The 14,096-nt window shown below is 40.3% G+C and overlaps 1 protein-coding gene across 1 annotated transcript; it reads right to left on the reverse strand.

Moving 5' to 3' along the window:
- Nucleotides 1-485: 485 nt before the first annotated feature.
- Nucleotides 486-10,215, reverse strand: LOC134838878 (protein artemis-like). The gene is made up of 5 exons (XM_063854173.1): nt 10,131-10,215; nt 2,998-3,069; nt 1,087-1,208; nt 800-944; nt 486-547 (listed from the first exon to the last, which is right to left on the reverse strand). The coding sequence occupies exons 1-5, from the start codon at nt 10,213-10,215 to the stop codon at nt 486-488; spliced, it is 486 nt and encodes a 161-aa protein (XP_063710243.1).
- Nucleotides 10,216-14,096: the final 3,881 nt, after the last annotated feature.

The following is a 14,096-nucleotide window of genomic DNA, read 5'->3' on the forward strand; positions in this document are numbered from 1 at the left end:
GGATGTCAAATCTTTCTTTTCGGATGATTTTTGGGATCGGAAAATACAATCATCAATTTTTCACAATCAAGGTGGATCAATTGTTTTGTTCTTTCCACGGCTGTGTCTGAATCCTTTTCCTCGAAATCTCCATCTTCGATTAAGCGTCTCTGTTGTCTCAATGGCTCACTATGGTATTCATAGTCTGGTGTTTTTGTTGAAATATTTGTCTCCTTGGCTATTTTGGCTATTTCTGAGTCCCTTTCCTCGAAAACTCCACCTTCCACAAAGCATCTCTGTTGTCTCAATGGCTCACTATGGTATTCGTAGTCTGGTTGGTTTGATGAAATATTCTCCAGATAAAATTTGCGTTTACGTCTCTTATTGAATTTAATTTTCTCTTTCCACAACTTTGTACTCGCTACATTTGACGTGTTTTGACTCTGATGTTTGAGCGTATTTAATATAAACGTTTTCACAGATTCAAGTGGAGTATCTTTGTCCGGCTAAACGAAGGGGGTAGAACTTTTGAACTGCAGACTCCAAAGGAAATCAATTATTTCGTCAGCTGAAATACAGCACCGAAATGTTCTCTCAGAGACTGCTTTAACCAATCTCCCAGGAATTACCTCGTTTTTAGTAAAGAACAGTGCAGTTGGATTGATTGTAAGCACCTCTGGACTTGGGATGCCCGGCTAGCAAGGCTTTTCCCGGTTCGCAGACGCAGACGACGGCTTGCAGGAATGGATTTTGGTACTTTAACTATCTAAGGTGAGCCAATTTTGAATTGACGGAACAAATTTGTTCAGTTGATACTGACCTAATGAAACGTGAACTTTAGTGTTGAATCTAAGTGCAAGCTCTTTCATCAAAAACTCATAGCCGTAGCAGGCGGGTTTTGTTACAAAAATGGACCACATTGTTTTGAAATGAACAGAGCCATGCGGACACGGCTTGAAAGATGGCTGAAAGACAGCTCTCCCTACAAGGTATAAAATTGGAATCTGTTTTGCAAAACGTTGTGTCGTTGTAAATACTATCAAAATTGTGAACAGCAGCTTCTTGTAAATGGTCAAAAAAATGATTTATTTGCTTCGTATGACCAACTTGCCATCTGAAATCGCCAGTAAAAAGGACTGATTTTTCTTTGGAAACTAGTAAGAACATTACTGAACCTGGACAGTGACCTGCAGGCATAAAAGTGACAATTAGGGTATGAGTCTCGTACCCTGCCAATGAAACATTCAATTTTATCTCAACATCCGAATCCAGAGGTATTATATATGGAGTTAAGTGAACATAAAGTGGCAATGCACTCAACAAAGCAGCCGAAACTTTTTGACAATAAACTTTTAAGTTATAGTGTTTCAAACTATCGAAGAGCTCAGTGTGACATTCGACCAGAATGGCCAAAATGCAATCTCTGCAGACTTCGAAATTTTAGCAGTGAACCTTCCGAGTTAATGATTTTGAAGGATTAACGACGTTATTGGAACGTTTAGCCAAACGGTGAGGGCTAGAATATTCTAGTATTTTAAATTTTCAAAAATTCGAATGATGACGTCACATTTCTGAGAAATGCTGAAACGGCCATTTTAACAAAAAAGCGAGTAAAAAACAGAACAACTTTTATCTGCGATTGCGAACAGTACGAAAATCGAGATTGGAAAACGACAACAAACTACAGAATAGCAGAGAACGCTCCGAATTGCAACTATTGTGCTGCTACAATAGTTGCAAGGCCGTTGCCAACAACGGTGAAGGGTGAGAACCAGCCTTCCGGATTAGCAAGAAATCAAGAGTAAGGAGCTTGATTCGGCGGATTCAAGAATCCGGAAGGGTCTCGGGACGGAAACTTTTATTAACTCACATAAACTTTTAGCATCCTGTCATGTCCTGACTTGAATTTAACTGATATTTTGATTAGTTTTGACAAGGATGAGGTGCTAGGAGTTGGGGGAAAGGGTTGATCCATCTTCGATGGAGATGATGATTTTTATCTACTGAACAAAAACAATAGTAATATAATAAGTAGTAGACCTGTTTTTAGGAGTGACCTCGTGGTCTGGGGATACAGAGACCCAGCCATGAGCTCACTATTTTTGCATGTAATTCAGTTAATTTGAGCGTTCTGGTCGAAGCCGGAGAACAGTAACGTTTTGTCGACCCGATGTAAGAAAGACCACCGAAAAGTACTGGCTTGGTAGAGACGGTGAAAAACATGCAAAGCTCTGTTTAGACGCTGGCCAGTCGTCTTAAGACTTAGTTTTGTTATCCGTCGATATGTATCTTCCGGGCGAATGTTACACAGGCTCATTAAAGCCCACCATCTGATCTATTTGACAGTGCGAAAGAAAATAAACCGTAGATTTGAGGTTGTCACCCTTGAAGCGATCAATTAAAACCCCAGGAAATTCTGATATTGGACAAGAAAATAAACCGTAGATTTGAGGTTGTCAACCAAGAAATCAAGAGTAAGGAGCTTGATTCGGCGGATTCAAGAATCCGGAAGGGTCTCGGGACGGAAACTTTTATTAACTCACATAAACTTTTAGCATCCTGTCATGTCTTGACTTGAATTTAACTGATATTTTGATTAGTTTTGACAATGATGAGGTGCTAGGAGTTGGGGGAAAGGGTTGATCCATCTTCGATGGAGATGATGATTTTTATCTACTGAACAAAAACAATAGTAATATAATAAGTAGTAGACCTGTTTTTAGGAGTGACCTCGTGGTCTGGGGATACAGAGACCCAGCCATGAGCTCACTATTTTTGCATGTAATTCAGTTAATTTGAGCGTTCTGGTCGAAGCCGGAGAACAGTAACGTTTTTGTCGACCCGATGTAAGAAAGACCACCGAAAAGTACTGGCTTGGTAGAGACGGTGAAAAACATGCAAAGCTCTGTTTAGACGCTGGCCAGTCGTCTTAAGACTTAGTTTTGTTATCCGTCGATATGTATCTTCCGGGCGAATGTTACACAGGCTCATTAAAGCCCACCATCTGATCTATTTGACAGTGCGAAAGAAAATAAACCGTAGATTTGAGGTTGTCACCCTTGAAGCGATCAATTAAAACCCCAGGAAATTCTGATATTGGACAAGAAAATAAACCGTAGATTTGAGTTTGTCAACCTTGAAGCGATCAATTGAAACCCCAGGAAGTTCTGATATTGGACTGATATTGAAATTCTGATTTTGGAGGTATAAAGAGTGAGTTAAGCAAATGAGGATTGAACATAGATTTCTATAATTTTAAAGAAAGGATAAGACCACCACATTTTGATCCTGTATCCTAGGTTAATTTATAAAGCAAAAATTCTAATCATTTGGGCGCATCATTAACATTACACGAGGGGATCTGAAAAACAATAACAATTAGCTTCAGTAGAGCCAAATTTCTCAAATCAAAAAGAAACATTTGGTAATTTTAATTCCACTACTTGTAAAAAGCAAACATTTTAAAGGATATGCGCACGAATATAGAAGAGTTGACATCAGGAAGCACAGTAGGAAGCACAATTTTGGACTCACTAACTAACTAAAGTTTTATAACAGACTTTTTTACTGATACGTGTGGGCTGATATGACTATAAGACCGGCAAAGGATGATGATATTGTGAGGCATACTGTGAGGCATACTGTGAGGCATACTGTGAGGCATACTGTGAGGCATAATGTGAGGTATACAGTGAGGCATACTGAGGCAAACTGTGAGTCATACTGTGAGGTAGTATACTGTGGGTAGGCATATACGGACTGTGGGTAGGTATATACGGCATACTGCGACGGCTTTTGCACTAAAAAAAACAGTTTTCTAATGAACAGTTTTCTTTAAAAAACAGCTGTCTACTAAAACTAGTCATAAGAAACTTTAGTATTTGAGACACCCAGCGGTCATATTTTGAGATTTGGGTTTTTGAAACTTTTTGATAAGTGATCACTGTTTGAGTCGGTCGATTGAGTTGGTTATATGAGTCGGTCGATTAGGTCGGCCGATTGAATTGGTCGATTGAGTCGGTCGATTGTTCGAGCGGTTGAGTCGACATTTGCACTAAAAAACTGTTTTCTATTGAACTAGTCGTAAAATCTTTTATAATATATTTTGAGATTTGAGATTTTGAAACTTACTCATAAGTGAGGGTACTGATAAATAGTCACTGTTTGAGTCGTTCAATTGAGTCGGTCGACTGAGTCGGTTGATTGAATCGAGCGATTGAGTCGGTCGATTGAGACGGGCAATTGAATTGGTCGATTGAGTCGCGCGATTGTTCGGGCGATTGTTCGGGCAATTGTTCGGGCGATTGTTCGGGCGATTGTTTGGGCGATTGAGTCTGCATTTGCACTAAAAACATTGTTCTAATAAACAAGTCAAAAAAATTTTTAATAATTTATTTTGAGATTTTGAACCTTCACGAGGAGGGTCCGAACCCAGGCTGGGATGAACCAGCGATTCTGCGTCCTCGGCCTCGATCCTAGCCTGGCAGGTTTGCAGTCCCGGCGACTGATGGTGCTGCTCGTCCGCGACTGCGCCCCCGCCCGATCGTCCAATTATAGGGCAGAGTGTCATCGTCACTATCGCTGGACGATTCGGCTATCCCAGGCCACAGCGTGCCCGCAACCGCGCCTCCGCGCGTACGAAAATGCAAAAGTGTCCTGCTCAGTGCTCTCCTCCTCTTCACTGCCCGAGAGCAGATCAAAGTCGGAGACACTCCTCAGCTATTCCGAGTCACGGAAGGGCACCACTGTCTCCACCTCTATCTGCTCGCCTGGCTCCTCATCCTCATCCTCATTTGGCTCCTCATCCTCGTCCTTGTCAGAAGAACTAAACAAAGGTAAAACAAGATCGATATGGAGGGCTTGATGTTGTTTTGTGGTTTACATTGGGAAGGTTCAAGTTAGTAGTCAAAGGTGGAAAGAGGAGGTTGTTCACATGGCGCCAGCTTTAGTTAGTTTAACAAAAAACCAGGTGAAAAGCAACAGTTACCAGTACAAGAAGCTACTGAGAGGCGTCAATTCCTGCCGACAGAGGGGGCACTTTGGATGAAAATCATCTAAAACCTTCCGCCAGCAAACAAAGCACAGCTTTTGCGCCACAACCCCATCATGGATCTTATACGAAGCCCTCCCCTCTTCGCAGCAGATCGGACACATTTCATTGTCTGGTTGTCCATTCATGTTTTCTGAAATTCAGTAATTGAGTTAGTTACTCAGACTTCATGCTAAAAATTAGAATCATATTACAACTTATAGAAACAAAAACTGTTTTTAAAATGTCAATTAAAATTTTTAATTTGGTAATAGAAAGTCTTCAGGCCATTTTGACTGATGTTAGGGCGGGCAATGCTCCCACTGGCAATGCTTCGCATGACCCACGATGGTGTTGGAAGACATTGTACATCTCTTCTTTATTCGCCAGCCTTTCCTTAGTTGTTGGCTTAAATTACAAATTTATCAAAGTTTAGCATGAGAGGTTAAACTGAGTTTTTGGGACGAATTAAGCATTTCAGTATACGGGATGACGAAACTCAATTTTTGGGATCAGTTGAGTATTTCAGTATATGCGATTAAATTGGGTGCATTTTATAGTATATGGAAGTAAGTATTTCAGTTTCTGGGATGAAACTCGGCCAGAAGTACTTACGTAAACTATTCTGGCAAGGTGGTTACCTAAGGCTTTGTCGTGTGCCTTCAAAAATCTCCAGACCTCCTCCAGATCTTCTAATTCGTGCGGCGGTATCCAGATTGTGTCTCTCGTGCTATAAGAAAAATGTTTCTCTACTTTCATTTACTTCGACAAAAATGTATCAGTTTAATGTTTGATACTAATGATACTAACCACAGATGCACCATAAGCTCATTCAGAGTCAACATCGGAAAAGCAGGGTAGCATCTGCTGAAGTTCTCATCGTCTTTCCACTCATGTCGGAAAGCTCTGGTAGCTGTCAGCAGGTGTCCACGATGGATGAAATTGACACCCAGAGCCACTGACTCTGAATGCGTTTCAACCATGTGTATCATTCCAGCTGGCATAACGAGGGCATGGCGCTCCATCAGAACAACTTTCTGACACCCTCCAGCATCACAGCTAGGGTCATCCAGGGAAAGCACGGAAAATCTGCTTGTTTTTGACCGAACGGGTCATCAAATAAAATGTTTTGCAGCCTAAAAGAAAAAAGAACTAAGTGGAACATATTTCTATATTTCGTAGAAAAAATTATGCGTCAAATTTTGTTTAAGTTTTCACTAAATTGTACATCACAGATGTACCGGAGAAATTCTGGTGAAATGGTGTTTTTGCACCAGCCTGCGAAAACACAGGTAGCTTGACTCCTTCGTCGGTACTTCTGTCTTCTCCTTCCTTTTATGTATGTGTCCCAACGACACATCCTTGACTGCTTTTGGGACAGGGAAGTTTGTGGCGGTCGACAAGGAAACATCAGCATCAATGATGTTCCGAACATTGGCGGCAATAATTGGAGCAAAATTTGAACATCAGCTGGCTTAATTGATCGTATATATTCCTCGGATTGAGCACAAATGTGAGTTTAAATGTAATTGAAAGCTGGACCACTCGGTGAAAAGGAGTCTAATTACTTTACAAACTGTTTACCTTCTCCTTTAAGATGTACCGTCGTCTAGCTCTGAGATCCTCGCGGTATTTCATCAAAATTTCGTCAATGAAATTGTCCCCATACATTCGGCTGTCAAACTGGCAACTAACCGCAGGACCGGTTAGTTGGCTTTTGAAACCCTGGATGAATTTAGCCGATGGAACTAACAAGGCTTCTTAATGGCCAAAAAAACAGTCTGACTGGATACAGTTGACAAGATAAACTGCAGGCACGCAATGTGTTAGACTTGAGGCAGGCATGATTTTAAAAAAAACACCCAAAAAAGATTATCAAAATTAATTACAACGACTTTGAGCTAATTTTAGTTTCAGATGCTTACTTGCAGAAGTCTCTCTCTCAGTTCGCCCTAGTCAATTGGAGGTAACAGGTCAATATGACTGGCACTCGTGCTGCAAAAACTGACTGAAACTATGGCAATACTCTAAGCTTTGAGTTTTTTTTTGGTTTCTTCTTCTTTGGGTTCCTCATCCTCCGGCTCCATTTTGCACAAACTCGTCGCAAATTGTTCCTGCTTGTAACCGCTCGTCACATCTGGCTCGTTTGGTTCCTACTTGCACCAGGAAATCGTGACATCACGCCCATTTCTGCACGGCTCATGTTTCTTCTAGGAGATCATCTTGCCCGTCGTCTTGGTCTTGGTCGTCTTTCTGCTTGCTCCCAACGCACTTTGTACGGTAGTCCGTCTCGTCGTCTGCCTCTTCGTCGCTGTCGTGATACAGTCGCACACGTAGTTGCGCAGACGTGGACTGAACTATTTGACTTTGTGCTAAAACAGTTTGAATATGAAATCAAAAAACATATAGATCGATGGGTTCGTATCTTTTTTCAAAAGCACACATCTTCACTCACTCTAATCATCGCCAATTTTAGCCTCGCAGATCAAATTTGCCCTCCTCTGCTTCACTCTGAATGGTAATTGGCACCCCTCATAAGTGTCCCATCTAAAATTATAAATTTTCCTAGTGGGAGAGAGCAGCTTTCGTTTGAGTCGAGATCTTCAATTGGCTCTTATCATCTCCCAGCATCCAGGCGACAACACATGCTCTGAATTTCTGTAACAGTCGCCGAAGCCCTCCGTGCCAAAGAACATGCAAATCAGTTTCTTCAGTTTCGCATCCTTTTTCTTGCATTGCTTTTCAGCAAAATGGCGGACCATGTTGCTTTTTTGCAAAAAAACAAAGGTCGCACTCTGGAAACGAATAGAAAAACAAAATCAGTCAAGGGTAAAAAATTGGACAGTGAAATTTTTTTCACAAAACGATTTTGTTACAAAAATTGGTATCCGGACTATAATTAGGCTATGACACCGTTAACCCTCGTTACAAAACAAAGCTCTCCTTACAGTATAAAAATGATTCATATGTGAGGTGTAGGAAAAGCAAAAAGAAACAATAAATTTTAGTGGAATCCACAAATTTTTAAGCACTATCTTTATCATTTTTTTTAGAATCCAGGATCAAATCTTTTAGAACCTTTGCCATATCAAACTTGTGATACACTTTAGGATGTGAAACCGGTACCTCTATTATGAAATGCGAGCCTTAAGTTTTATCATGAAACAAATTTAAAAAGAAAACGTCTTTCAGGCCACAAAAATTGTGATGCACGTTTACTTCGTTGTTTTGAAAACATCTTGCAGAGCCGCGGATTTGATCCAACGACCTCTGGTTTGGTAGCCATAATCTTTACCTCCAGGCCATCAGACATGTTATTATTCTAAGATAAACTGAAACCTAAGCACAGTCGTCCCTTACAAATAATCAATTACAAGAGGTTATCTGAGATGCAAAACAATTTAATTACATTGAAATCATTTGTTATCCATTTTATGAAAAAAATGACACTAGAAGAAAAACGTTACGAATAATGATAAACTTAGTTTTGCACTCGAAGCCAGTCGTGAATCGGGTTGATCGGTAATGGATAAAGGACATCAATTAGAAAAAAAACGAACAAGATCTGAAAAAAAAATTTTAAATTAAAATGATAAAGTCAACCGCGGTTTTTTAATACTAAAAAATCAATTTTCAAGAAATATTAAAATAAATTTAAATTCTTGATGGCATAATCCTTACAAGGTACCATAATAGGGAGAAAATAACATAGTAGGCGCAAGCCGGGGAATTTCACCCTATAAAGATATATCCCTCCTAATATGCCCCACGAATTTTGTACCTTGTTAACTACCCCCCCCGCAATTATTCCCCCACAATTTTTGTACCTTGTTAACTACCCCCCATTGCAATCAGGGGAGAAATAGTTAACAAGGTTCCCGGTTATTATCCCTCTAAATCGATTGGGGAAATTAAACGGTTGATGTATTGGTTATTGCCAGTATTTGGGATTGCCAGTATTTGGGATTGCCAGTATTTGGGATTTTGCAGAACTGCAAAAAACTATCGATTGTCAGTATTTGGGATTCTGCAGAAATGCAACGAATTATAATCAGTATTTGGGATTTTGGGATTTTGCAGAACTTTTTGTCAGTAATTGGGATTTTTGTCAGTATTTGGTAATTTGCAACTGCAAAAAACTTGTCAGTATTTTTTTGCATGCATCGAACTATTGACAGTATGAAATATTGCAATTTTCTCATTGAGTTAAAATTTGTACTGTCAATTGGAAAAAAATTTGAACGAAATTGGAAGGAACTGATCAGTATTTAAGATTGATTTGAACTGCAACAAGAACTATTGAGATTTTGCAAAACTAGAACAAACTATTTCTGTTTTTGGGATGGACAATAGACTGCACGGCGCCATTACCCATTCCACTCCGTCAGTATTTGAGTTTTTACAAATATAGAACGAACGACTACTTCCGTATTTGGAGTGAGTTAATAAACTAAACGGCGCCAGTACACATCCAAGTCAGAAAAGACAATATAATTAGTGATTTATTTACTGCAAAAAGTATTTTAGAGGGTGAAACATACTTAACCCTACATTTTTTTCAAGAATGCAAAGGATTGGGCCATATAACTGGAAAAAAGGGTATAAACTAGGGTATTTTTACAAAGTTTAGTTAAACTGGAGAGTTCAAGAATTATTGATCTCCTCCGAATACCATAACCAATTGAAGAGGGTATGATAATCACGGATTATTAAATCTTACACTTCAATTAATCAATTAATGGAATGGAAAATTCAATTAATCAAACTCAAGAAACAGTTAGGGACTCTTTTAGTTGACGGCTTAAAAAGTATCGAAACAATTATGACTCTAGTTGGCTATGAAGTCTATCCGCTGGCTATGAAGCTTCACCCAAGTTCGGCCAATTTAAAAATCACACCATAATCCACAATTAATTTTCCAATTAAGCAAAATGGTAATTCCACTGATATGGAAAACTTAAATAACACCTTCTTTTCATTCATCACTGCACCTTCTCAAATTCAGTTTGTAAATTTTCTAAATTCATTCTTTACTGCACCTTTTTCGAATTCAGTTTCCGGCAAACAAATCCGACAAAAAACGGACACGAATCTCGCCAAACCCCGATACGACTCGACGTACCGACAATCAAACCGACATACGAATCGACAGGCAAATAGCCGACATACGAATCGGGACGCACAAACCGATACGTACGAATCGACATACAAAAGAACGACTCGCCCGATACGACAAAGGACTCTTCGATGAGCAACAATTGTGGAATCGCTATTCGATAGCATCAGATAATGATCGAAAGTTTGTAGACGACAAAACTCTAGATGAAATAGCAGGAAAAGAATTGGCAAACAAATAGCGAACAGGGCAAAGACTAGTTTCAGAAACGGTCGATGGAACTACATTGGAAGTTGACGATCTTGTACAAAAAATAGTAAAACCACGTCAACGCAGTCAATCGATTGCAGTCGCAGCAGGAATCATGCAGGTTTTTAATCTACGGGGCTTCAAGAAAATACCGTGGAACCAAAAACGGATCAACCTGGTCAAGTTTCTCTTTCCAGGAACAATGCTACCCGAATACTCACCTTTTAGTGTAATAAACTATCAAAACAGATCTCGACACCGCCCCTAGTACAGTTAGGAACCTCATCAAGAACCTCGACATCAACAGAATCAGCAACCTCGCAACCATTTGCTCTTCCAGTACCCTCAGAACCGTCAAGACATTCAGCAACCGCATCCTTATAGAGGCACCAACATATTCATTTTTTGAAGTATCATTCCTCGCAAGACTACTCGGAAGAGAGCACTGGCGACAAAACAACAATGCCGCACTTCAAAGGGATCTGAAAGATTTTGGCGCCGAGTTCTGTTTTATGAGTGATGCCATAGAATTAGCCTCCAAGGTCTAATGGAAGTAGCTGAAAAGGACTCCCAGAGAATAAAACGTGGTAAAGGTGGTCGCAAAAAGTGTAGATTTTTTTCGAGCCTTTTTATGATTACTCGCTTATCTAAGAAACGGGGATCTTCGGAAGATTTAAAGTACGATTTGGCTAAGGCGACAAAAACTGCAAACATTGACGATACTATTAACACTATTCGGTCGCGGCTCGAAATTACAGGCTTCCTTCAAATCATTCGTTCCTTCTGCTAGTCACATTCGTGGAGCAAACACCGGAATAGTGGTTCACTTTACAAAACTTCTGTAAGCCCGAGAAGAAAAAATTTTCTGGATTTCGAAATGACCTAGTTTACTGAGAACCACGGAGCTTCAAGTATTACGCGTTGATATCTGGGGATACATCTGTGAGATTGGCGGTGTGGAGGTTACCAGGTTGGTGTTCAGGCTCCTCAATGTCGACAGTAAAGTACAGTCGACTCTCAGCGTTTTCTGTTTCGCAGGTAAGTCAATTTTGTTTTAGATACTTTATAATTTATTTACTTTAGAAAAAAATCTCTCAAGATTATTAATCTCGGCATCGCTTATATGTTAGATATAGGGAGTATGGTTAACTTTTTTTGCTCTTTATTAAATTAGGCACTTTGGCTCAGCGCAGTACTTTGTCTTCTAAAGAATAGTATGTGTCAAATGGAGCAGAGCGCAAAATATTTCTGCGTACGGACAAAAACCAGTGCGGATTTTAAGAGCAAATAGTTAATCATTGTAAATGGAATCAACAACCAAGGCTCAAAACACTGAGGACTCAAGTTTATGAATGTACCTTTTTGATTATTTTTATCAGCATTTGGAATGATCTTATCTTTTGCAGCCAGGTAGAAATCAACAACAAAATTCATATCCGCTCAAACTCAAATCGGATCTGTCCATACCTGCAAAACTGGATATGTTGTTTTTTCCTTACTTATTCGACAAATTGGTCAGCGTACCGTGGAAAAGACAGCAGATACGCTATAAAGCAGAAAGTTGGTCCCACCACAGCAGGCGAACAAGAATCGGGTTGGTTGTACAGCCAAACAAATTCTCTAAGACAGTAAGGAGCAAAGCTGACCTATAGTGGCAATTTACCATTTCTGTTGTGGCTGGCTATTGGTGTCCTAAATGAGCAGTCATCTGATAGAGTCTCGTGGCTCCCACTGTATGTGTCAAATGACACTACAGACTTCCGTCCAATAACTTGCGAGCCAGAGACTGGTAAAAGAACTGAACTCAATGTGCCATTTCGAAAAGAGTTACCTAAGACGTCACTGGTCAACATCGAAGACATTCCATGCGTTTGTCCAGATTCCACCCACCTGATTACACGTTGAGTGGAAACACATTTTTGTAAAAAGGCACAAAAAATAATTGATTCTATGCACCCTCACGAAAAGTTTGCCATTCAGCGCTTTGAGGAAAATTTGAGTAAATGGGGGGCCAAAAAGCCATTTTTTCATTTCACCACTGTCTCGATAGGAGGAACAGACAAAGCTGGCAAAGTGTGTGCAGTCTCTCTTTCTGGAATCTGTGCGCTGACTGTCATCGGGGACAAGGAAGAAATGAAGGCTAGCACAGAAATTGAAAATCTTTTTACTGGAGCATGGAAAAATGAAGTTGTTGTTCGCCCCAAAGAAAATACAGATATGTAAGTTTAGTCGGTAGAAGTGCTACAAGCCATCTACCCGAGTCTCGTCTCAAAAATTTATAGAAAAATCCTCGCGTGCTTCACCACCAAGGATGCCAGTGAACTTTTGAGAAAGAGCTTGAATGAATGCACAAAATTACTGAGACCAAAAGGTGATTTTACGCTTCAGAGTAAGAAAAGAGGGCTGAAATCTACTATCAAGTATCAGTGCTTATCTTTGGAGAACAAAAATTGCCCCCCCCCCCCCTTCAAACAAAAGTTACTCCTAATGCCACAGCTTGTGTTGAGCAATATTATACGAAGTCCCTGGGAACATTTGTACGAAGCTCTCGAAAAATCTTCCAACCACCATGCGAACAAGGATTCCCAATGTAGGACAATGCGAGGCGTAAGAAGATTGCATAACTACGGCTCACTGTTCCTCGAAATGTTTTTTTTCTTTCTGCAAGTTCATCAAACCTGGCAAGTGCACACGTAGTTTGCTAAACAAGGCGGTAGACGTCTTGGGAGGAACCAATCCTATCCCGTCGTATTTACAAATATGTCAAAAAAGTCTAGAATTTCCGAAAGTTGCCGTTGGTGAAAAGCATGCATCTAGTCTAAGGCTTTCTGCTTTGCGATTTTATGTGCTGGGTGCTTTCGGATGTACATCGGCAGCAGTTGCGGGAAAGAAAGCAAAACCAAATCTAGCATCACAAGCTATGGTGGAAAAATGGGCCCATGATTTAGGAGGTACAGTCCTAACCAAAGAGAATGCTCAAACCAATCTTCGGGGACATTCCAAGACACCTAACTGCTTTGTTCTGCTGAAAGATGACACATATTTGGTCGAAAGAACGATGACTGTAAAGGAATGGTTGCAAAACCGAGTAGGTGGAAAAGAGTCAACAACTGATTTGGAATCTATTGATACTGGGAAAACCAAACGAAAGAGCTGGCAAAAAAACTGCACATGCAGCCATCCAGCGCTGTAAATTTGTGGGTAGTGATTTCAAGTTTTCGAAGCTAGAATAAATAGTTGACTCTCTTTATTCTGATTCAGTTATTGATCCGACATCTTACCACCTACATCCGGGGAATTCAGTTAAAGGATCAGCGAATTATGAAAAACATATGTGGCAGCTACTGGTGGAAGTTTATATATATCCATTGGATGAAGTTCTTCACCGTAGTAGCGAACCACCCACAGACAACGGCTTTGAGCTAGTCCAATCGACGTTAGTTGAGGACACGGAGATAAACGTGCTGATCAACATCCAAGTGCAACACACCGCGGGAGAGCATGCGGTTTATAGAGCTACCCCATTGGCTCAAATCGCGGAAGGTGGAACGATGCGGAAACAGCACAAAATTTCCAACACTCGCGTGTTGGTCTCCGAACGACGGGTCAATTTTGACGAAGTGTCGCTTGACGCTTTTGCGGCTCATTGAATTGGAAGCAGTCGACTTAAGCTGTTCTTTCGAACCAATAGTGGGATGTCAAAGCTACTTACTTCTACCGAGC

Source organism: Symsagittifera roscoffensis, chromosome 2, assembly GCF_963678635.1.
Source record: "Symsagittifera roscoffensis chromosome 2, txSymRosc1.1, whole genome shotgun sequence".
Taxonomy (NCBI): Eukaryota; Metazoa; Xenacoelomorpha; order Acoela; family Convolutidae; genus Symsagittifera; species Symsagittifera roscoffensis.

Bases quoted from the DNA above. Each gene is read 5' to 3' on its own strand.
- LOC134838878 (XM_063854173.1), bottom strand. From the start codon at position 10,215: ATGTCGATTCGTACGTATCGGTTTGTGCGTCCCGATTCGTATGTCGGC. The intron at 945-1,086 runs GTTGGTCATACG...GCTGTCTTTCAG, and splicing joins CTGGCGATTTCAGATGGCAA to CCATCTTTCAAGCCGTGTCC. The intron at 548-799 runs GTCAGTATCAAC...GCTGTATTTCAG, and splicing joins TAAAGTTCACGTTTCATTAG to CTGACGAAATAATTGATTTC.